General features: G+C 39.1%; 1 protein-coding gene across 1 annotated transcript in view; it reads right to left on the reverse strand.

Annotated features, from left to right (window-relative positions):
- Positions 1 to 24,291, reverse strand: part of LDAH (lipid droplet associated hydrolase) — a 109,678-nt gene extending 85,387 nt beyond the window's left edge. Inside the window, exons 1-2 of the mRNA XM_045979864.1 lie at positions 24,145 to 24,291; positions 10,852 to 11,007 (exon numbers count right to left, since the gene is read on the reverse strand). Coding sequence (XP_045835820.1) covers positions 10,852 to 11,005 — 154 coding nt within the window. The 5' untranslated portion in view covers positions 11,006 to 11,007; positions 24,145 to 24,291. The remainder of the gene's footprint in view (positions 1 to 10,851; positions 11,008 to 24,144) is intronic.
- Between the last annotated feature and the right edge of the window lie 432 nt (positions 24,292 to 24,723).

Here is a 24,723-nt window from a genome sequence, read left to right on the forward strand (position 1 = left end):
ATAGACATTTTAACAATATTTCTTCTTCCAATCCATGAGCATGGAATGTTTTTCCATTTCTTTGTGTCTCCCTCAATTTCTTTCATGAGTACTTTATAGTTTTCTGAGTACAGATTCTGTGCCTCTTTGGTTAGGTTTATTCCTAGATATCTTATTGTTTTGGGTGCAGTTGTAAATGGGATTGTCTCCTTAATTTCTCTTTCTTCTGTCTTGCTGTTGGTGTATGGAAATGTAACTGATTTCTGTGCATGGATTTTATATCACGATACTTTACTGAATTCCTGTACAAGTTCTAGCAGATTTGGGGTGGAGTCTTTTTTTTTTTTTTTTAAGATTTTATTTATTTCACAGACAGAGATCACAAGTAGGCAGAGAGGCAGACAGAGAGAAAGGAGGAAGCAGGTTCCCTTCTGAGCAGAGAGCCCTATATGGGGCTTGATCCCAGCACCCTGGGATCATGACCTAAGCCAAAGGCAGAGGCTTTAACCCACTGAGCCACCCAGGCGCCCCGGGGTGGAGTCTTTCGGGTTTTTCAATAAAGTATCATATCATCGGCAAAGAGTTACAGTTTGAGTCCTTAACTTGTTTGCTGGGAGATTTTTTTCTTTTTCTTTTTTTTAAAAAATATTTTATTTATTCATTTGACAGAGAGAGAGGTCACAAGTAGGCAGAGAGGCAGGCAGAGAGAGAGGGAGAAACAGGCTCCTCACTGAGCAGAGAGCCCGATGTGGGGCTCGATCCCAGGACCCTGAGATCATGACCTGAGCTGAAAGCAGAGGCCTGACCCACTGAGCCACCCAGGTGCCCTGATTTTTTTCTTTTTTAAAGATTTTATTTATTTATTTATTTGACAGGCAGATATCACAAGTAGGCAGAAAGGCAGGCAGATAGAGAGGTGGAAGCAGGTTCCCTGCTGAGCAGAGAGCCCAGGTGGGGCTCGATCCCAGGACCCGAGGGATCCCTAGGGATCATGACCCGAGCCAAAAGCAGAGGCTTTAACCCACTGAGCCACCCAGGTGCCCCTGTTGGGAGATGTTTGATGACTGCTTCAATCTCCTTACTCGTTATGGATCTATTTAGGTTTTCTATTTCTTCCTGGTTCACTTTTGGTAGTTTATACATCTCTAGAAATCCATTCACTTCTTCCAGATTGTCAAATTTTCTGGCATATAGTTGCTCACAATACATTCTTGTAATTGTCTGTATTTCTTTGGTGTTGGTTGTGATTGTTCCTCTTTCATTCATGATTTTATTAATTTGGGCCCTTTCTCTTTTCTTTTTGATAACTCTGACCAGGGGCTTATCAATCTTATTAATTCTTTCAAAGAAACAGCTCCTAGTTTCGTTGATTTGTTCTACTGTCCTTTTGGTTTCTATTTCATTGATTTTTGCTCTGGTCTTTATTATTTCACTTCTCCTGCTGGGTTTAGGTTTTCTTTGCTATTCATTCTCCAGCTCCTTGAGGTGTAGGGTTAGGTTGTATACTTAAGACCTTTCCTATTTCTTGAGAAAGGCTTGTATTATTACATACTTTCCTCTCAGTACTGCCTTTGTTGTGTCCCAAAGATTTTGAACAGTTGTGCTTTCATTTTCATTTGTTTCCATGAATTTTTAAAAAATTCTTCTTTAATTTTCTGGTTGACCCATTCATTCTTTAGCAGGATGCTCTTTAGCCTCCATGTATTTGAGTTCTTTCCAACTTTCCTCTTGTGATTGAGTTCTAGCTTCAGAGCACTGTGGTCTGAAAATATGCAGGGAATGATCCTAATCTTTTGGTACCAGTTGAGACCTGATTTGTGACCCAGGATGTGATCTATTCTAGAGATTGTTCCATGTGCACTAGAGAAGAATGTGTATTCTGCTGCTCTGGGATGGAATGTTCTGAATATATCTGTGAAGTACATCTGATCCAGTGTGTCACTTAAAGCCTTTATTTCCTTGTTAATCTTTTGCTTAGATGATCTGTCCATTTCAGTGACGGGGGTGTTAAAGTCCCCTACTATTATTGTATTATTGTTGATGTGTTTCTTTGATTTTGTTATTAGTTGGTTTATATAATTGGCTGCTCCCATGTTAGGGGCATAGATATTTAAAATTGTTAGATCTTCTTGTTGAAAAGACCCTTTAAGTATGATATAGTGTCCTTCATCTCTTATTATAGTCTTTGGCTTGAAATCTAATTTATCTGATATAAGGATTGCCACCCCAGCTTTTTTTTGATGTCCATTAGCATGATAAATTGTTTTCCACTCCCCTCACATTAAATTTGGAGGTATCTTTGGGTCTAAAGTGAGTTTCTTGTAGACAGCATATTCATGGGTCTTGTGTTTTTTTTTTTTAATCCATTTTTAAACCCATTCATCCCTGTGTCTTTTGATCGGGGCATTTGGTCCATTTACATTCAGGGAAACTACTGAAAGATGGGCATTTAGTGTACTTGTATTGGCTATCAGGTGACTGTTACTGCATATTGTCTCTGTTCCTTCCTGGTCTATTACTTTAAGGCTCTCTCTTTGCTTAGAGGATCCCTTTCAATATTTCCTGTAGGGCTTGTTTGGTATTTGCAAATTCTTTTAATTTTTGTTTGTCCTGGAAGCTTTTTATCTCTCCTTCAATTTCAATGACAGCCTAGCTGGATATAGGATTCTTGGCTGCATGTTTTTCTCATTTAGTACTCTGAATATATCATGCCAGTCCTTTCTAGCCTGCCAGGTCTCTGTGGATAAATCTGCTGTCAGTCTAATATTTCTACCATTGTACGTTACAGGCCTTTTGTCCTGAGCTGCTTTCAGGATTTTCTCTTTGTCACTAAGGCTTGTAAATTTTTACTATTAGATGGCGGGGTGTGGACCCATTTTTATCGATTTTTTGAGGAGGCTCTCTGTGCCTCCTGGATTTTGATGCTTGTTCCTTTGCCATATTAGGGAAATGCTCTACAATAATTTGCTTCAATATACCTTCTGCCCCTCTGTTTCTTCTTCGTTTGGAATCAAGATTATTCAAATATTGTTTTGTCTTATGGTTCACTTTTCTCTTGAATTCTCCTCCCGTCGTCCAGTAGTTGTTTGTTTCTCTTTTGCTCAGCTTCTTTATTCCCTGTCATTTGGTCTTCTACATCACTAATTCTCCCTTTTGCTTCATTTATCCTAGCAGTCAGAGCCTCCATCCTTGATTGTACCTCATTAATTCCTTTTTTGATTTCAGCTTGGTTAGATTTTAGTTCTTTCATTTCTCCAGAAAGGGCTTTTATTTCTCCAGACAATGTTTCTCTAATATCCTCCATGCCTTTTTGGAGCCCAACTAGCACCATGAGAATCATCATTCTGAACTCTAGTTCTGACATATTACCAATGTCCGTATTGATAGGTCTCTAGCCATCAGTACTGCCCCATGTCCTTTTTTTTTTTTTGTGGTGAGTTTTTCCACCCTGTCACTTTACCCAGATAAGAATACATGAATGAGAGAGTAAAATACTAAAAGGGTGGCAAAGACCCCAGAAAAATATATGCTAACCAAATCAGAAGAGACCCGAAACTGGGGGGAGAAGGAGGGAATAAATAAATAAATAAATAAATAAATAAATAAATAAAATATATTTAAGACTGGTGAATAGAACGGAGCCATGCACTTGATTGTGGGTGTATTCTGGCCTCTTAGAAGAAACTACCTCCTAAAATCCAAAATTTTAAAGAAATTTTAAAGATAGAAAATCTTATATGTATACAAAAATAAGGGTAAACACAATGAAGGGACGGAATATAACTGTAAAGATGAAAATTAAAAGATTCTAAAAGAGGAATTGATAAGTTGGTTGGAAAAAAAAAAGCAGAGAGAATGTGATCAGGCTGGAGCTAGATTTAGGGTATATTTTGATTTATTAGAAGAAATTATATCCAAAAAATTTAAAGAAATAAACCCTATATGTATATAAAAATAAGGTTAAATACAATGAAGGGATAAAATATGACTTTAACAATGAAAATTTAAAAAGTTTTTTTAAAAAAGGTATTGATAAAATAGTTAAACAATGTTAAAAGAGCAAGAGGAAAAGTTAAAAAAATAGAATGAGAAAAAAATAAAATTAAAAAAATTAACTTTGCAAGACTAAAGATCATGTGAAAAAAAGCCATGAATTCTGTGTTGTTTTCCCCTAGCTCTGGAGTTTGGCAGTTCTCATTGATAGGTAAACTTGGGTCTTGGCTGGATATTCTTGCTGATCTTCTGGGAGAATGGCCTGTTGTGGTGTTTCTCAAGTCTTTGCCCGAGATAGAATTGTACCGCCCTTGCCAGGGGCCAGGGTAAGTAATCTGCTCCAGTTCACTCTTGGGAGCTTTTGTTCCCTGAATGCTTTCTGTATAGCTTTGGAGGATGGGAATGAAGATGGTGGCCTCCCAATCTCAGGCCCAGAGGAGCCAAGAGCTCCAAGCCCCACTCCTCAGTGTACCCTTGGAGAAAAGCACTCAATCCCTCCCATCTCCCTGGTCTCTGGCTGCGCTCTGTGCTCACCTTGCCTGTGACCGAGCATTTCTGTTTCTGGCATGCCCCCACATTTGGATCCTCCAAACCCAGCAGATTCCTGCCGTGCGTTCCCGCTCCACTCCTCCTGGAGGAGGAAGGGGGGGGCGGTTTCTCTGAATCTGCCACTTGTGGGGTCCCTGCTTGAAAAGCAGGGGCCTGACTGCCCCAGATCACGCTTTAAGGTAACCCCGGGCTGAAAGCCACGTCCTTGGCTCTGTCTCTGCAGCCGGCTTCCCTGCTCTGATTATCTGGGAGCTCTGCCCACTCAGACACCTCCAGTCTTTCTGTGATCCCGCAGGAGGAGACCACATGGTCCCCTCGAGGGCTCCACCCCTGCTTAGCCTCTGGAGCGGCATCCCTCTGTGAAGCAGACTTCTAAAAGTTCCGATTTTGTGCTCCGCTGCTCCAACTTGCTGGGGGCCGGCCCTTCCCCCTGTGGTCTATCTTCCCATTGCTTAGGATTGACTTCTCCACACATCCTTCATTCCAGAAAGTGGTTGATTTTCTGTTGATTTCCTAGAATTCCTGCTCTTCTTCTTTTCTATCTCCTGTTAAGTTTGTAGGTGTTCAGAATGGTTTGATAACTATCTAGCTGAACTCCTGGGATCTAATGCTATTTCAGTTTCCCACTCCTCCGCCATCTTGCTACCTCTCAGCAAAGTATACAATCTACATATTTATTTATTGAATAAATTTGACATGTGACATTCTGTGGTTTAAGGTGTATAGTATGTTAAAACTGGTTTCAGAAGAATCCATAGATAACAACTACATAATTTTGATGCAATAATTATGATGAGTTATATGAAACTGAGAGTACTAGCTAATGAACTGCTATAGAACAATGTTTTCTATCTCTGGGTTCTGAGTTCTTTCCCTTAATGACTATAAGATCTTAAGCAAATCCCTTGAAGCTTTCTTTTTCACCATTTTATCATCATTAAGTAAATGATAATGTCAACTACTCCATGTTCATTTCACTCTAGTCAGTGCTATAGCTTCATTTGTATATTTTTTGAGTTATCAGTTACTTATTGACCACTTACTACATGGAAGTCATGGTGTCAGGTACAGGACAGATAAAGGTCTTTTCGTAATTCATATTCTAGTAGGAAATACATACACATAACTAAATAAGTACATAAGATAACTCAAGAGTAAGATAACTTCTATGACGAAATAAAGAGGATCATGTGATAGAGAAGGGAAGAAATTAGAGTGGCCTGAGAAAAATGTTTGAGGAGGTGGCATTTAGCTAAGACCCAAAAGGTGAAAACAAATCACCCAGACCAGGACAGGGGAAGAACAGGTGCAAAGGCCCTCAAGCAATGAAGAGTTTGGCTCCAGAAGAAACAGAAGAGCCCGCAATGGCCAGTAAGTATCATGAAGATTCAACTTAAAACTGAGATAGAAGTGGAAAATGTAACACAAACGATTTAAATGTCATTGCATACTTCACTGTTACACGTTATGAGCCACGAACTTAACTTCTTAGTTAGGAAACCACAAAAGATTGAAAAGGGTCTTTTCTGCAACTAAAATCAGACATAAACACACATGCATGTATGTATATTTGTATCTTCAGAAGTAGGGATGTTCAGAAACATTCTAATATAAAAATGCTAGTAAAACACTGTATCGAAGCATATCAAAATGTGTTATTAACACATACTTGGCTGGACATGTGGTCAAATGCTTGAGCAACATATAACAGAGGCTGTGGTGACCATCACTAGACCCCAAATGGCAATAAACTCTAACTATTCAACATGGTAATTGTAGACCTACGCCTTCCAGTTAGTTAATCTAGTAGAAGACAAAACCACCACATGTGAAGTTAATGCGTCATGGCACCTATATAGAAGGCTGTCATGGGCAAAGAACTTTGGGCTTCCCTATGGAGACTTGTCTGTTCCATTTCCAATCACTGTACTCCACACAAGACATATTACATGACTCTATTATACCCAGATGACCACTTGAGAGTTAGAATGACTCAATATGTTCTAGAGTGAATTCTCAATTGGGCTCCCTTTGCTCATTTCTCTATTTAAAGAAAGTCCAAGGATACTGCTACTTAACAAACACTCTTAAAACACAGGTTCACTGGAAAAGGTGAAATTAAAAGTTCCTCAATCTGCAGATTCTACTAAATCCCTTTTCATTATCATTACTAACTTAAAAGTGATTGATTCATTTTGTTAGCTGCAAATATAAAATGATTTAAAATGAAACGTCCTATCAGTCTGTCAGAGATAGACTAAACATGATGTCTTTAGTGGCTTAACAATCCTTGAAATACTGTCACCCTCATTTCCCCAACAGTATTAACAGACTCAGCCCAAATACAAAATACAGTTCTGAATTCCAAAACTAATGAGCAGCACCAGCCTACAGGTCCCATGAAGTCCAAGAAAAAGGGCCAAGGGCAGCAATGAGAATAGAAGGGCAAACATGAAAGAACACTGAGAAACCAAGTATCATCTGAAAACGTCAAAGCACTATAAAACCATAACACCATAAAACAACAAATGTTTTAGGTTTCCCTTTCTCCACCAGGTCTTCACTGAATGTTCCCTGTATCTACCTCTTCATTGTTTGTTAAACCTGGCCGCCTGCTATAATGGACCCTTCCTTTCAAGCCTGTGCAGAAGAGCAGGCACTCTTCTCTAACACTCTTATGCCTCAAGGAGAGCAAAGACTTTTGCAACAGAGGATTCCCCACACCGAGTGCACACAAGTAAGTGAATGAGCACCTCTGAGTGGGGAAGCACAGTGAGCAATCAGCTCCACTTACTAATCCATTTTACTCTAACAACCTCTCCTCCTCCACTTTCATCTATCAACTGTATAGTCATTCTCACACATTCCCTGAAAACCTTGACCCTTAAATGATAGTCTCACTTGCCATTCCATGTCAGGAGATTTCAAAATCCAGGTGGATTCACTGAGCCAACACCTTTGTCCCATAACTCATTACGTTAATCAAATTTGAAGAACGTCACCTACATTAAGCCTACCCAATGAACTATGCCCCAGATCAGTGGTGTGCATATCACAATCCTCTGGAGGGTTTGCTAACGCAGAGGCTGTTACACCCCCAGAGTTTCTGGTTCAGAAGGTCTAGAATGGGGCCCAAGAACCTGCATGTCTAGGGAGTTCTCGGTTGATACTGCTGGTCCCAACCCCAACTTGAAGAATCACAGGCTTAGATTTTCTCATTACCCAGAAATGGTTAACATTCAAACCATTCTCACTCTGATAGGCCTTCTACTCTTTGAGATCTCACTCCCAATACATCTGCTATCCCATCACAGTGCTGCTCAAAATCTGCCTATTTGGTTTGGTTGATAATTCCTTTCATCCTACATATCTGCTGTTCTCAGTGCTGACCACTTTCCTCAGGGCCCTTATCTACACTTTGCCACATTTACTCTCAACAGATGACCTCAACTCTTAATTAGCAGAGAAGACAGAGCTCAGGAGGCAGAAACTACTTTAGTCCCTCTGACATGCCTTCATGCTTCTCCACTTCAGTAACTAACTTCACCTCCTTCATGCTAGCCTCAGAAGAATATGCCATCTCCAGTCTAAGAGAACGTTTCTACTTACCTTCTCAATCCTATACTCTGCCCTGGCCTCAAATCTCTGCTCCATCAAATAGCTTGTGTCATGCCTCTAACTTCAAACTCTCTCTTGCTGCTAGCAAAGCATATGTATTTTTAATTTTGGTAGATATCGATAGACTGCTTTCCAAAAAGACTTTTACATCATGGCAGGAGACTGGAAGTTTTATTTCCAGAAGAGGTTAAACGGAAGAGGCATTTTGGATCAGGAATCTTAGGCCAGCTGCAAACAGAAGCACTTTACCAAGAAGGGGTCAGATTAAGTGCTACTCAACACTGAAACTCCCAACCTTCTTTCCCTTGTTCAGCCCTGAATATCAGCAAACAGGCTTCCACTCCTCAAACTGGATACTGGAAGATTCCTTCCTGGAAAAACTAAATGGCCCAAGAAACATCTGCAGATAATAAAAGCTGGAAATTCTCCAGTGAAATGCTGGGTCCCTACCCAATTACCCTAGCATGAAGATTTCTAGGGTGACCAGCCATCCTGTTTTGCCTAGGGCTGTTGTGTTTTTAGTATCAGAAACCATGTGTCCTGGAAAATCTCGCAGACTATGACGGTTGGTCACTCTAGGTGCAACTGTGGACAAGCATTGACACTGAAGACAAGGATTTCAATTAGCTGTTTATGTCTTCCTCTGAAAAATGAAAGTGCTATCAAACATTTGAGGAAAAACAAACACTAATGCACACTAAAAACTCTAAGAATGCAAGAGGCCAAAGGAAATGATAATGCACCCATGAAACAAGAGTCTATAAAAAAAGAAAAAAACATAGCTTTTAGAATTGAAGTGTATGAGTTTTTGGCTTAAAAGGGTCCACTAAATCTACAGTGGATGAAAAAACATCCATACCAAGGTGCTTTTCCCATAAAATTTCAGACTCTTACACCAAAGAAAAGATCTAAAATGTTCTGCCTTGCAGGGGAGCTTCAAATATAAAAGATTGAAAATCAGAATGATATTGAGACTTCTCAAAAGCAGCTCTGAACCCTAGAAAACAGCTAAAATGCCCTCTAAACTGTCAGGAAAAATGATCTGCATCCTAGAAGTCCAAGACATTTTCTGACACGATAGATCTTTAAAACATTACTTCCCAAGCACCTCTTCTGAAGTTCCTTCTGAAGAACCTTCTGAAGTTCCTAGAAGATGTGCTTAAGTAATAAACCAAGAAATAAGAAAATATGGGATCCAGGAAATGGAATCTAACCCAGGAGGAAAGTGAAAAAAATCCCCAGGATGGCCTGTACAGCAGATCCACAAGTCAGTCAGTCCAGACTGGAGCCAAAGAACAGAGTTCTGTGAAGGATAGCTCCAAAGAAAGAAAAAACCAAAACCTGACTGATTACTCAAACGCAATAAGAGGATTTTTCCCCCACTTCCTAGGGAATAATTTTAGGATAAATTAGTGATTCAAAAATATAAAACTATGCAAATAAGACAATCATTAACCTAGGGAGAACAAACAAGAAAAAATGTACAAGAAATGTGGTGTGCCTGGCTGGCTCAGTCAGTTAAGCGTCTGCCTTGGGCTTAGGTCTTGATCCCAGGGTCCTGGGATGGAGCCCTGCATCAGACTCCCTGCTCTGGGGAGACCCTGCTTCTCCCTCTCCTCCCTGCTCATGCTCTTTCTTGCTGTCTCTGTCTGTCTCTCTTAAATAAATAAAATTGTTAAAAGAAAAGAAAAGAAAAGAAATGTAATCATAATACGCCACTGACTTAGCTATATACGGTATGATCATATTTACAGTTTTACTTTTGATCTTTCAGGGTGATATAAATATGTTCTAACTCACAATTTTAAAAGCACTCTGAATACCTACAAGCAAGCAGCTACCTCTACCTAACATTCTATTGACAGTGATCCAGCAAAAGCCACAAATGATCCAGCTGCCGAATCTCAGGATATATAAATGTTCTACAGTAAACATAATCATCTTGGAATGAGGCAGAAATAACTTAAGAAAACTGTCAAAAATGTGATAATTTTAATTACTCTAAATACTAAGAAATTTTATTTATTTATTTTTTCTTTCCTTTTTTTTTTTTTTTTAAGATTTTATTTATTTATTTGAGAGAGAGAGCATGAAAGGAGAGAGGTCAGCGGGAGAAGCAGACTCCCCGCAGAGCAGGGAGCCTGATGTGGGACTCGATCCTAGGACTCCAGGATCATGACCTGAGCTGAGTCGTTCAACCAACTGAGCCACCCAGGCATCCCCCCGCCACTTTTTTTTTTTTTAAAGATTTCATTTATTTTTTTGACACAGAGAAAGAGAGAGAGAGATCACAAGAAGGCGGAGAGGCAGACAGACAGAGAAGGGGAGGCAGGCTCCCCGCTGAGCAGAGAGCCTGATTCGGAGCTCGATCCCAGGACCCTGAGATCATGACCTGAGCCAAAGGCAGAGGCTTAACCAACTGAACCACCCAGGCGCCCCACTAAGAAATTTTAAAAAGTGGATTACAAAACTATATATATAGTATACTTCCAACTATGATTTAAAATATATATAGACAACATTACATAATATAAATGCACAGAAGAAAAACAAAAAGCCCAGCAACTGAAGGACAAAGGGTAGTTGTTATCAATGATTTGAGTGATTTTATTTCCTTCCACACAGTTTTCTATAATTTATCAATTTCTCTTTAAAATCTGAAAAATTTACTCTATCTACAGTAAGACGCCTCATCCAGATTTTGAAACTTACCTGTAATAATAAAAATAAGCAGCTTAGGCTTGTTGGCTCTTGGCTCATTGAAGAGGTTAGTCCAGGGCCCACATTTTAGAACCTGGGTTTCAACTCCACAGCATAAAATAAATTCTTCATGCACAGGAACTTCTTCCTTGATTTCTGAGTCCATTTCTAAATAAGAGGGGTAAAAACAATACAGTGAGTTGCTAAAAGGTAAAGCTTTGAGCCAAAGGCAATATTCAAGATTTTTTAAAAAGGCGAATTTCAGTATACACAAGCAAATACAGGAGATATAAGACTAGTCAACTATTCTGGATTATAGGATGACACACACGCACAAAATTAAACAAACCACAAGAGTAAGGAGAAACAGGGAGACATGTCTTCAGTGACCTGAAAGACTCAACGGGAGTGTGAACCAAGGTCAGGTTAGCCAGCAGGGCTGCCTAACATCCTACAGTGTCGAGGATAGTGCTTGCACCGAAGAATTAACTAGCCCAAGAAGTCAATAGCGCGGAGATTGAAAAAATACCCTGCTCTAGTGCCAAGGTGCCTAGAGAATACAGTTTTCTCCAGCATTTGGCTGGTCCTTCTCTAGTTCTCTGTTCGGGCAGCAACAGCAGTAATACAGCAAGAGTCCCAGGGAACACAGGTGAGCACCTTGGACCAGGTGGCTGCTCCCTGCACATTCTGCTCAGCCCACAGGCACACTAAAGAACTAGCCACCTGACCCTTGTCCCACATAGCAGCCTGGAACTGCCTTGCCCAATAGAGCTCTGAGTTGCTTAAGAGGGAAACTTCTCTGACATTCCATTCTAGCAGTACCTAAGGCAGTGCCCCAACTTCCTCTGAACCTGCTTAGCAGTCTCAACTCACCTGGATCCCAGAGGCTTTACTGTGGCCCTTCCAACACAGGAGCCACCTGCTCCTGACCTCACAGCGGAACCAGCTTCCTGATTCACTCTGTACAACCTCTCACCAGTCTTGGTTCACCTGCCAACACAGTGACTGCCGACCAGCTCCGGTGCAGGCAACCACCAAATTTCTCTACCACATACCTGCAACCACACCTTCTTCAATGAGATCGAAACCCACACTCTACGTTTGTCCTTTCCTGGGTACTCTCCCTCAGCCCTAGGGTATCTTTAGAGTTTTCTTTATACAGTAACTTTAAAGTTTCTCTTCTTCCATAGCTTAGTAATTCCTTATGTTAGGTTAACTATTTAAGTTACTGTGTGGTTTCTGTCTCCTGAATGGATCTAGACTAACATATCTTTCATTGATTATCCAAAATTTTCTCTTCAAATCTTTGCCATTTTAGAAGTAGCTCTAATTTTACTTCCTACTTGAAGTCTTCCCTGAACACCTCAAGTAAAGGAAAATTCCTCTTCCTCTAAGCTCATAGCACCTGTCATTATCATAAGTCAACAGTGGTAAAGGTAGCCAGGTAAACTTTACCTAGTAATCTGTACACTTGTTATTCATGTCTTTCAAAGCATAACAGCCAACAAATCGACTGCAAGTACCACCCATTCCTCCCCTGACTGACACCTACCTTAAGGTAAACATAATGGTAGCTAGAATGTAGTGACACCAGAGATTCCACATTGAGGGTAATGGTGAGAATGGCCTTTGGGAAGCAATCTGGCAGAATGGGGCAATATCCATAGACATAAACTTTGACTCAACAATTTTGGGGAAACAAGTTGAAAAAGGAAATCTAAAATATTTTCTCAAAGAATAAATGCATGGAATGCTATTTACAACACTGAAGAGGTGAAAAAACGTCAATGGTCATTAATGGGAGAACGGTTATATAAATTATGATAATTCATTATACGGACACTAAACATGCTATATATGACTCAACATTAAGGGGAATGATTAGATAAATTATAGTTCAACCTTCTGATCACTACTATGGTCAATCAAAACTGCTCAGCTCTGCTAAATGGTGATAATTTCTCCATCTGCTTTCTAATATTTCTAACACCTCGCTTCTCTAGTCAGATATTATGTTGCCTCTCACTTTCTTCATTTACCCTTATTACCATCTTTTTATTGCATTAAGGAATGAAGAAGAAATAAACATATTCCAACCTCCATATGTGACCAAAAGTCTAAAACCCTCTTAAATAAAACTACTTAGAAAATAAGAAATTGGGGCACCTGAGTGGCTCAGTGGATTAAAGCCTCTGCCTTCGGCTCAGGTCATGATACCAGGATCCTGGGATCGAGCCCCACGTCGGGCTCTCTGCTCTGCAGGGAGCCTGCTTCCTCCTCTCTCTCTGCCTGCCTCTCTGCCTACTTGTGATCTCTGTCTATCAAGTAAATAAATAAAATCTTTTTTAAAAAAAAGAAAATAAAAAATTTCTCACTCAAAAAATGGGAACTCCTCTTTATTTAAAATAAATAAAAGTATCACCTCGCATTTTCTTAAGGACTTTTAGTTCACTAATAAATGTCACTGTAGTCCAATCTCTTGAACTGTCACAAAATACATTTATAAAGGTCTTACGACATTTGTAAAATGTTGGAAACAATATTAGATTTAGCTGTTCTATACTGCCTTCTAATAAAACACCATCAGAGAAGACAGTGGCTAAACTGAATACTTGCACCAGAAGAGAATCTCAAGTTATGAACTATATTCAACTCATAAACACTTTAAGCAAATAACATCTTGGGAGTTTGACAAGCCACAACTTTAATGAGAATTCAAACAGATATGAAACTCAAATGCAGTCTATAGAGTTTGGAAAACAAACAAACAAGTGACTACACCTCTAAAATACCCTCAAATAAAATACAGCTGGGAAACACAGAGTAAACCTGTATATTATAAAACAACTTTTTATTTTACTTCACTCTTATGTTTCTGAATCAATCCTACACTGCCCCAAAAAACAAAACAAAAAAAGGGCAAAGGAAACCTTAGAGTATGAGAATTCAAATTCTTCCTTACATAATAATCCAAGGTAATTCAGTCTGCAAACAAGTGTCTGATGAAGAAGGGGCAATGTGTTCTAATTATATAATATACTAGAGGCTGATGACTCCACCTATAGTCACAGCCTACAAGCAATCTCCAAGGAAATCAGTGTTGATAAACATCGAGACTTAGGCGGGATAAAAACCAAGTGTGGCTACGATGTATACAGCTAAAGCAAGCCTCACTTAAAATAGGTATTCATCTGTTTATACTGAAGAGTTTAATTTTATTTAGTAAAAAACTTTTTCTGATTAAATCTCACACAAACCAAGACAATATAAAAAACAGAAAAGCATTTGATAAGTATGAATTTTAGAGGTTCAAATTTATAATATTTATTTATTATAAAGACAGCCAGTGAAAACAATGAGGTTATACTAATGACCACAAATACCTGAAATTGGAGTTATGAGTCTCATTTAGCTTCAGCATCCAAATCCAAATAATGTGTGCATTTCATTTTGGCCACTCAATTAAGAATTCTGCTTTATTCATCCATGTAAGAAAGGTTTTTTTGTTTGTTTGTTTTTAAATATAAAATCACAACTTAGTTTAGCTGGTAGCAAAGACTCATCAAGCCATTCAAAGATTAATGAATATATATCTATTAAGTGAAACACACATATGCACATGCGCACATATGTATGGCTCTCAACACCTGAATAATCTTTTTAAATGAACATAGAACATATTATTTGTTTCAGGAGTACAGGTATGTGATTCCTCAGTCTTATACAATTCACAGCACTCACTATAGCAGGTACCCTCCCCAGAGTCCATCACCCAGTCACCCTATCCCTCTCATTCCCCTCCCCTCCCGCACCCCTCAGTTTGTTTCCTGAGATTAAGAGTCTCTTATGGTTTGTCTCTCTCTCTGGTTTTGTCTTGCTTCATTTTTCCCTCCCTTCCCCTATGATCCTGTCTTGTTTTTCAAATTCCTCTTATCAGTGAGAACTAAGACAATTGTCTAAGAAAGTTTTTTTTTTTTAAACTTGTGTAATACAAATCAAAACCACAATGAGATACCATCTCATACCTGTCAGAATGGCTAAAATTAACAAGTCAGGAAACAACAATTGTTGGCGAGGATGTGGAGAAAGGGGAACCCTCATACTGTTGGTGGGAACACAAGCTGGTACAGCCACTTTGGAAAACAGTATGAAGGTTCTTCAAAAAGTTAAAATGTGACCCTATGACCCAACAACTGTATTACTAAGTGTTTACCCCAAAGATAATTTAATTCACCCCAAAGATACAAATGTAGTGATACGAAGGAGCACCTACACCCCAATGTTTACAGCAGCAATGTCCAGAACAGCCAAACTATGGAAAGAGCCCAGATGTTCTTCAACAGAGGAATGGATAAAGAAGATGTGGTGTGTGTATACATATGAATATAAGCATACAATGGAATACTATCCAGCCATCAGAAAGGATGAAATCTTACCATTTACATCAATGTGGATGGGTGGAAGGTATTATGCTGAGTAAAATAAGTGAATCAGAAAAAGACAATTATCATATGGTTTCATTCATAGGTGGAATATAAGAAACAGGGCAGAGGATCATAAGGGAAGGAAGGGAAAACTGAATGGGAAGAAATCAGACAGGGAGACAAACCATGAGAGACTCTTAACTGTAGGAAATAAACTAAGGGTTGCTGGAGGGGAGGTAGGTGGAGGGATGGGGTAACTGGAGGACAGGCATTAAGGGAGGCATGTGATGTGATGCACACTGGGTCTTCTATGTTACTGATGAATTACTGAACTCTATATCTGAAACTAATGATGTACTATATGTTGGCTAATTGAATTTAAATAAAAAAATAAAATGGGGAAGGATGTAGTTCTTTTAAAAAGATTGTGAAAGACAGGAAAAAAAGAAGACTACACTAAGGTTTGAAAACCATCAAAATAACCTAAGCAGGAAATGAGGGTGGGAATAAAGGAGTGAATGTGAGACTCAAGTCTCAGAAGCCAGGGAAGGGGAGGTGACAAAGATGAGCCGGATTCTGATGCTAAATATGAGAAGAATGGAAGCACTACTCACATAAAGAGGAACTACCAGGAAAGGGAAGTTAGTTGGAGGAAAGGAAGTTGATTCAGTTACAAACATAGCAAGTTTCAAGAAAATAAGGGACAAGACCAGAAAACAGTGGGAGCCACAGAACTAAAGCTCCAGAAGGTCACAGAAGAGAAAAGATATGCCCAGCTCCTTCTTAAAGAGCTTCCTTATGGCTTCATTGATGTCTCCCCATCCTCAATGAAGACACTTTCTACCCCCACTCCCTGAACCCAAAGGTTCTGCCCTGGGTCCTCTTCTTCCTTTGAGTACTAACTGCTGAGCATTTTTATCTGGGTGCCTCACCGATGCATCAAACTTTTATAAGTGCCAAAAAAAAAAAAAATCATCTTGTTTTAAAAATCAACTCTACAAACCCTATATTCTGACTTCTCTGTCACCATACAGAGTTCCACACCATTATTCACCCAGTCACCTAACTCAAAAGATTCTTTGACAGTCAGCTCCTGCTAGAATCTGGGGGGCAGGGGCAGTGTGGGGATGGATATCCCTAAGCAAGAAAAAAAGAAGCCAGCAAAAGAATGAAAAGGAACAATTCGAAATACATGAGCTAAGAAGATATGTAAAGTCCTGTAAGCCACGGGGGGGGGGGGGGGGGGGCGGGTGCTTCATGTAAGTTAGGGGCCCGTAATGAATTTTTAAAAATGTGTAAGTGTCAAAGAGCAGGAGAGAAAAGGCAATAGTAAGAACTCACTTTCCGTAAGTAAGAACTTTCTGTAAACCAGGCATTGTGCTGAACACTTTATAAATGTTGTATCACTTAATCCTGACAACAATCTTTTTTTTTTTTTTTAAATTATTTTATTTTATTTATTTGACAGAGAGAGAGAGCACAAGTAGGCAGAGGGGTAGGCAGAGAGGGGAGGAAGCAGGCTCCCTGCGGAGCAGAGAGCCCGACGCGGGGCTCGATCCCAGGACCCTGAGATCATGACCTGAGCCGAAGGCAGCGGCTTAATCCACTGAGCCACCCAGGCGCCCCTTGACAACAATCTTATGAGATGCATACTATTGTTTCCTCTCTCTACCCCAACAAAACAAATGAGGAGAAAACTGACTGAAAGATACTATGGAAATTATGTAACAACTAGTAAACTGGATGGTGGTAGAGCCTGAATTTGAACCCAGATGTCTGAATGACTCCAGAGGTCATGTTCTTTGAGAAATTTTACACATATCTATATCTCTCTATTTATATACAATTTCATTTGAATGGATAAATGAGATATAATATATGCTGGGATTTTTTTAATAGTCAATTATTTTTTAATCTTTTACATGCCTCATCTCTATTTCTTTTCACTTCCATGCATATCACTTGGAAACTCATGTTATTAACTCATGTTCTTCTATAATTACAAATATACATAAGCATCTATACACGTTTTGATAAATATGAGTTGTCAGTGTTTGATAAATAGGAGCATACTATACACACTTCAATGCATTTTGCTCTCATACTTAATAACACATAAAAATCCTGCCAAGTCAAATAGTATAACTCTAATTCATTATTTTTAATGGTTGTACAATATGGATACACTATAATTCATGTGACCATTTCCCCGTTGACAAGTTCTTAATTAGTTCCCAGTGTACTGGGACAATGTCACAGTAAGTACTCTTAAATTTCCCTGTTTTTACGTATATCCATATATACCAGTTCTTTTGTTTCTAATGGCCAGATTCCCAAGTGTGGAATTACTTGGCAGAATTTTAATAGGTATTGCCAGATTGCTTTCCAAAAAGACTGTAAGAATCACATTTCCTCTAGCAATCTAGGAAGGCACCTTTCCCTCTGTAATCCTATCATTAAGAAGTGGTACCACTATTTTTAAGTCTTCAGGTATAAAATATCTCACTCTTCAATTTGCATTTCCTTGGCGGCTAGTACATTTAAACATCTTTTCATGTTTGCTGGGCTTTTGAACTTTTTCTTCTGTGAACTCTCTATTTATATTCTATGCCCATGTTTCAAATGGGTTATTTATCTTTTTTCTTACTGGCTTGTAAGAGCAGTTTGTATACCACTGACCCTCAACCCTTTTCTTGGCTCCTGTATTTTACATACAATGTCCTAGATGTTTATTTTCATTTTTATTATTCTAGTGTTCACACTTAAGCTTTTAATCCACCTATGTAAGTATCTACTGTTTTCTTTCAGAAAGAGAGCTACATGTGCTAATACCATTTAATAAAGAAACCATCTTTTCCCCCCATTGAATTAAAATACATTATTTTTCATATAATAAATTTTCATACTTATGGGAGCTTCTTGACTACAGAAATAAAAGCACCTTAGAGTCAAACTTCAGAAAACCAAAACAAGGAAAAAAATCTTAAAAGCAGAGAGAGAAATGACATAGTATCTACAGGGGAACAACAATTTGAATGTCAGATTTCTCATCAGAAATCAGGGAGGCCAGGAAAATGTGGCACAACATTTTTCAAGTACTTAAGGAAAATAACTGTCAACCCAAATTCCGTATCAGGAAAAAGGACCACTCAGAAATGAAGAGGAAATAAAGATAATCTCAAATGGAGAAAAACTAAAGGAATCGGTCACTAAAAAACCTATTCTTAGGAATTCTCCAAACAGAAAGAAATAAGTGAATAAAGTTTAACTTCAAAAGAGGAAGAACAATGGAATGGTTAAAAGCAGTGGTTAATATAAGGGACTATCCTTCTTATGAATTTCTTAAATCATATTTGATGAGTGAAGTAAAAGTTATAGCATCATTTGATGCAGTGCTCAATGTATATAGAGGAAATATGACAATTACAAATAAAAAGTGGAGCGGGTAAAAGGATTTAAATGTAAGGTTTCTCAATTTCACTTGAGGTGGTAAAATATCAATGCCAGTAGGCTATGTGACATTATTTACATATACTGCTACATCTAGGGCAATCACTAAAAAAACTGTATACTAAGCAATAAACTCAAAAACATTATAAATAAGTCAAATGGAATATTTTTTAAGAGGCAAAGAGAAAGAGAGAGCACAAGTGCAAGTGGGGCAGGGAGGGGCAGAGAGGATCCCAAACAAGCTCCAGGATCATGATGCAGCCCAACGGAGGAATGGGCAGTGGGGGGTGCTCATCTCACGACCCAGCAATCATGACCTAAGTTGAAATCAAGAGTCAGACATTTAACTGAATGAGTCACCCAGGTGCCCCCAAATGGAATTCTAAAAGATACTCAAGTAGGCTACAAGAAGGCAAGAAAAGAGAAACAGAGAGGAAATAAGAGGAAAAAACCAGAAAACAAAAAATAAAATGGCTGAATTAAGCCCTAACAGTAATCTATAATTACTTTAAATATAAATGGTCTAATTATACAAATTGAAAGGCAGAGATTGGTATTAAGGATTTAAAAAGAAATATAACCAAGTTATATGTTGTCTATAGGAAACTCATTTCAAACATGATGGGGTAACCTGAAGATAAAAGAATGAAAAAAGATATATTGTGTTAACATTATTTCTTTAAAGCAACACTGGCTATTTTACTGTCAGAAAAAGTGGACTTTACAGCAAAGAAAATAACTGGATAGGAAAGACAGGTCATAATGATAAAAGGATTACTCCACCAAAAGACAACTTGTATATGCAATGAACAATAGATGTTCACAATAGATGTTCAAAATACATAAAGCAAAGACTAATAGAACTGAAAAGGAAAAAGAGAAAAATGCAGTTATAGCTGGGAATCTCTCAGCAATGAAAAGAACTACTAGATAGACAATCAACAATGTGTGGAAGAATGGAACACCACCATCAACCAACAGGATATAATTGACATGTAACTGACATCCAATAACAGCAAACAGGCCTTCTTTCCAAGTGCCCATGGAACACTCACCAAGATACACCATATTCTGAGTTATACAACATATGTAAATGTAAAATAATTAAAATCATATAGCTTATGTCTTTAAGACAATAGAATGACAAGACAGATCTCCAAATACTCAGAAACTAAAGAACATACTTCCACATAATCCACAGGTCAAAGAGGAAGTTTCAAAGCAAATTTTAAGAATACATAAAACTCAGTGAAAATGAAAATACAACATATAAAAATACATGAGATGCAACAAAAATCATGTTGAGAGGGAAATCTATACCACTACATGCTAACATCAGAAATGAGAAAGGTCTCAATGAATAATGAAGAAACTAGACAAAAAAGTAAAATACACCTAAAGCAAGCAGAGAAGAAAGTGAAAAATATCAGAGCAAAAATCAGTAAAATTGGAAGTAGGGAAAAATGAATAAAGACCAATAAAAAAAAACTCCACTGAGAAAGATAGAGAGAAGGCACAAATTACTAATATCAGACATGAAATACAGGTTTACCACTAAAGACTTTACAGAATACTAGTATGCTGATAAAGACAAAACCAAAGACAGCACACAAAAAAGAAAACTATACACCAATATCTCTCATATCTATATATTAACAAAATATTAGCAAAAAGAATCCAGCAATGAGCAATGTATAAAAAGTATTATATACCATGATCAAGTGGGACCTATTCCAGGTATGGTTAACATTCAAAAATTAATCAATGTAATCCACCATATCAAAATGCTAAAGAAGAAAAAGCATATGATCATATAAATTAACTAAATACATACCATATGACCCAGCAATTACATTCTTGGGCATTTATCCCAGAGAAATAAAAACATATTCACACAAAAACTTTAAAGGTTCATAGCAGTTGTAATTGTAATAGCCTGGAACTGGACACAACCCAAATGTCCTTCAACAAGTGAAATCGTTAAAAATGGTACAATCATATCACAGAATACTACTCAGCAACAAAAGAAACAAATTATTGACACACTCAACAACTTGAATGGATCCCAAAGGACTTATGCAAAGTAAGGAAATTTCAAAAAAATTTATATACTGTATGATTGTGTTTATACTACATACACTCTTGAAATGGGCAAAATTGTAGAGTTGGAGAACAAACTAGTACTGCCAGCAGTTAGGGATTGGGGTGGGATGAGATGGTTGGTTATATGGAGCTATATATGTGTATACACACACAAATGAGTGCTTGTGAAATGGGGGAAATCTCAGTAAATTCTGTGGATATATTAATGCCAGTTTTCTGATTTTAAAATTGTACTATAGTTATACAAGGTGCTACCATTGGGGAAGGTTAGTTGAATAGCAAGTGGGGACCTCCTTGCACATTTTTTTTTGCAACTTCCTGTTAATATATAATTATTTCAAAATAAGAAAACTAAAACTACACATGTAATTTATTTAATTGCAATTGCTGTAAGGGGAATTAAAGAGAAAAACTTGTGGGAATCTTACCACACAGCCCCACATAAGCTTCAAAACATACAGCTGAGAATCAACACATAATACGGATCCATGAACAGAACCATTTTTGGTCTGCTGTAACTACTAGATTTGTATCGATTCCATCTTTCTCCAAATAACATATTTAAAGAAGTAATCGTTTTCTATGTTGATTTGATGATCACCTCACCAACAGCAACAAAACCATTTTTTTTTTTTTGGTAGTTCTTTTCGTTTGTGAAGTACATTCTCATCCTTCTCAACTGACCTTAACAATGCCTGCAAAATGGGCAGGACTGTTGTAATGTTATTTGTCCACGGTTACAAGGCTTTTAAATGGCAAAATCAATTCTATAGTCTCCTGACTCTTATTCCAGTATTTTCCAGTCACATACCACTCTGAAATTGTATGCAGTATTACAGAATCCAAAGGAAAAAAATAGCATAATATCGTAGGAAAAAGTCAGAAAAGGAATACGCATGATGCACATTATACCAAAATTTGTGCAACAGTTTCTTGCTCTTGCTTGATAAGTGGCCATGAGGCCAGCAATTTTACAGCTTTTTAAAAAAAACTTCTATATTTCATCTGATTTTGCTATTTTAATGACTGCATGCTAACCTCCAGTGAGATTCTTCTCAACCTGTGTAACTGGATAAACTTATATGATGAATATAAAGTCCATCACCCTCGCTGAGGAAATAGCAAAACTGAAGCATGTATGACACTCATGAAAAACTTGCAGAACTATCTTTTCTCTTTTCTTGAAAAAGGCAAAAAAAAATTTTTTTTTTCATAAGTCTTTTGGGGATTTTAAGCCACCAACTACAACTTCAAACTGTATTGTAATCACACAAAAATATTTTTTTTAATGTCTCAGAAAGCAGCTGTCAGCTTCTGGACATCAGTGAAAACCAAAAATTCTACAAATTTGTACGAACTGCTCTATTTACATATTAAATATACTCATTAAAAGTAATATGCTAATTTTCCTTTGAAATATACTTAAAGTAGATTTCAGAATTAACACTTAATTCTAAATAGTACTACAAACGAGAAAATGCTGAAAAGGATGGGCTTTTTAGGAAAGAAAAAGAAAATCACCTATTACAAAGGTCTAAATTATTAAAATAAATGCCAACTTTAGAGGGCAACCTACAGTGTTGCTTTGATCCACCCCCCTCCCCATATACCAATGCTGGGAAGAGGGCCATAGATCTCCAAGCCGTCTTTACATTTAGGTGGAAAAATGGAGGGGGAAAAAAGTCCAAAAGAGATATTCTTATTTATTGTTTTAGAAATAAGTTAAAAAACAAACTTTCATGAATAAAGATTCCAGAGATTTCCTAACTTTTCTGGGTTTCTTTTTTTTTTGTTATGCCTGTCACTTTCACCACAGGGATCTGTTCTTAGAATGAAAGTGGCTAAGAACTACCGTCGGACATTAGACTATGAACTAACTGTTCCAGAGTTGGCAGACCAGGCACAAGGCAGGTGTCAGGTTACTACTCCTGAGGGTAAAAATGAATTTGTGAGTCAAAGAATACTTGTCTCATCCTACCTTGTGTGGAAAAATAAAAAACTCAAGAGTGAAAGTTTACAGTTAAGGCCCCAGGGTGAAGGGTGATTGTAAAACATCGTGAGTACCGTTGCCTGTGCAAAGATCTAGAGAGCTGTGGGTATGGATGTGTCATTCCTAGACAGTCGGGATTTCAAGAGTGCTTACTGCCTGTAAAACACTGTTCTAAGTGCTATATGAATTACCTCAGTGAGTGAAACAATCTTAACAAATGGATACTGGATGTATCCCAGTTTATAGAGATGAGAAAAATTGAGGCACAGACGCCTTCCCTAAAATACAATGCAAAAGTGCTCGCTTCGGCAGCACATGCACGTAAAATACAATGCAAGGCAAGTGGTAGAGGCAACTGAAAGCCTCAGTGAGTTCCCCAACATGCTGCACTCTAAATTCATGGGAACAAGCTCGGTTCTGACCTTGGTGCCACAGAAAAATACTTAAAAAAAAAAATTACTTCAGAGAGGGCAGAGAACCCATGAGCACGGGGAGGGGCAGAGGGAGTGAGAGAATCTCAAGCGGATTCCGCGCTGAGCAGCTCAGAGCTGCACTCCCGGCTGGATCCTACCACCCTGAGATTATGACCTGAGCTGAAATCAAGAGTGGGTGCTCAACCGACTGAGCGACCAAGGCGCTCCAATGCCGCAGAAAGATACTTGAGCAACTAAGGCGGAACAGCAACCACGTGGTCAGGGGCGTGTCAAGTTCAGAGACTGGCCCACGAGTCAATTCTCAAGGGTACCTGGTGTAACAAATTTGGGAGAGGCGTGGGGGAGGAGGCTGATCCTACAGAAAAGCCTGAGATCAAATCAAAAGAGCCTTTAATGACCCCGCGGATGGACAAGTGGGGAAACAGATGCACGGAGCGAAGACCGTGACTTGTCCAGGGCTAGTCAGAGGCTAAGCTGGTACAAGAACTCTGTTCCCTTGGAGTCCCCGGCCAGACTTTGGCCCCTCCTAGTCACTCCTCCTGCCAGTTGCCCAATATCCCAGCCCCTACCTCTCCGAAGGGGTGTTGTAAGACGCCCGGCCGGCAGGCTGCAGTTAGGAGTATAAACGGCCCAGTACTGCGCCCCGAGGAGCGACTGCTGGGACAGCACCAAAGTGGTTGTGAACCCCGAGCGGTCGCAGCACGGTTATTCACGCCCCTGCGGACGGTCCGGCCCAGGGCAGCACTGGCTCTTAACTCCCTCGTTAATACTCCCGCCCTCCTTGTCATTGATAACCGTGTGTTATGTGTGATGAGCCACACAAGCAAGGGCTCTGGCTCTCACGTGCCTGCCTGCCAGTCAGCCCTCGTGCAATCGTACCCCCGAACTGCGGGCAATGCCTCACCTGTCCACCTAGAAGGCAGCGGGCTCTACCGCAACGCTCCTGCTTTGACGTCACCGGGAGCGGAAATCCCGCCTACCCTGACGTCACAGCGCCGCGCCGCGCTGCGGGGAGGCGGTCCGTTTAGAAGCGCGGCTGGTTCAGGTTTAGGAGGTCCTTGAGTTTAGCTTGGGACGCGTGTTCCGGGTTCAGCGAGACCGTCAAAAGGGTGTAGTTGTTCTGAAACTTTCGCTTCCCTTTCATCTGAATGTCTTCTTCCTTTTGCTCCAGTCTTTCTGATACGCTGCTTCCCTTACGCCTTTCTCCATGCTCTGTCTTTCCCACCTCCGTTAACGGCTCTATCTCTTCCTTCCCTTTACCCACATACGCCGGACAGTGGATTCTCAGTTGACCCTCTTTATTAGCAGTAATACGGCCAGCCGCTGCTACTCCTCGTTTTAGCAAAATGTGGAAAATGTCGATTCCAGAGGTACTTCGAACTTAACGCACCCAACCTCCGTGAAGACAAAGGTCATACTGGGCTTGTGAACGGTGGCATTCTCAGCACCTGCCACGTAGTAGGTGATCACTGTTTATCTGTCC

The sequence above is a fragment of the Meles meles genome, chromosome 15 (assembly GCF_922984935.1).
Source record: "Meles meles chromosome 15, mMelMel3.1 paternal haplotype, whole genome shotgun sequence".
Classification (NCBI taxonomy): Eukaryota; Metazoa; Chordata; class Mammalia; order Carnivora; family Mustelidae; genus Meles; species Meles meles.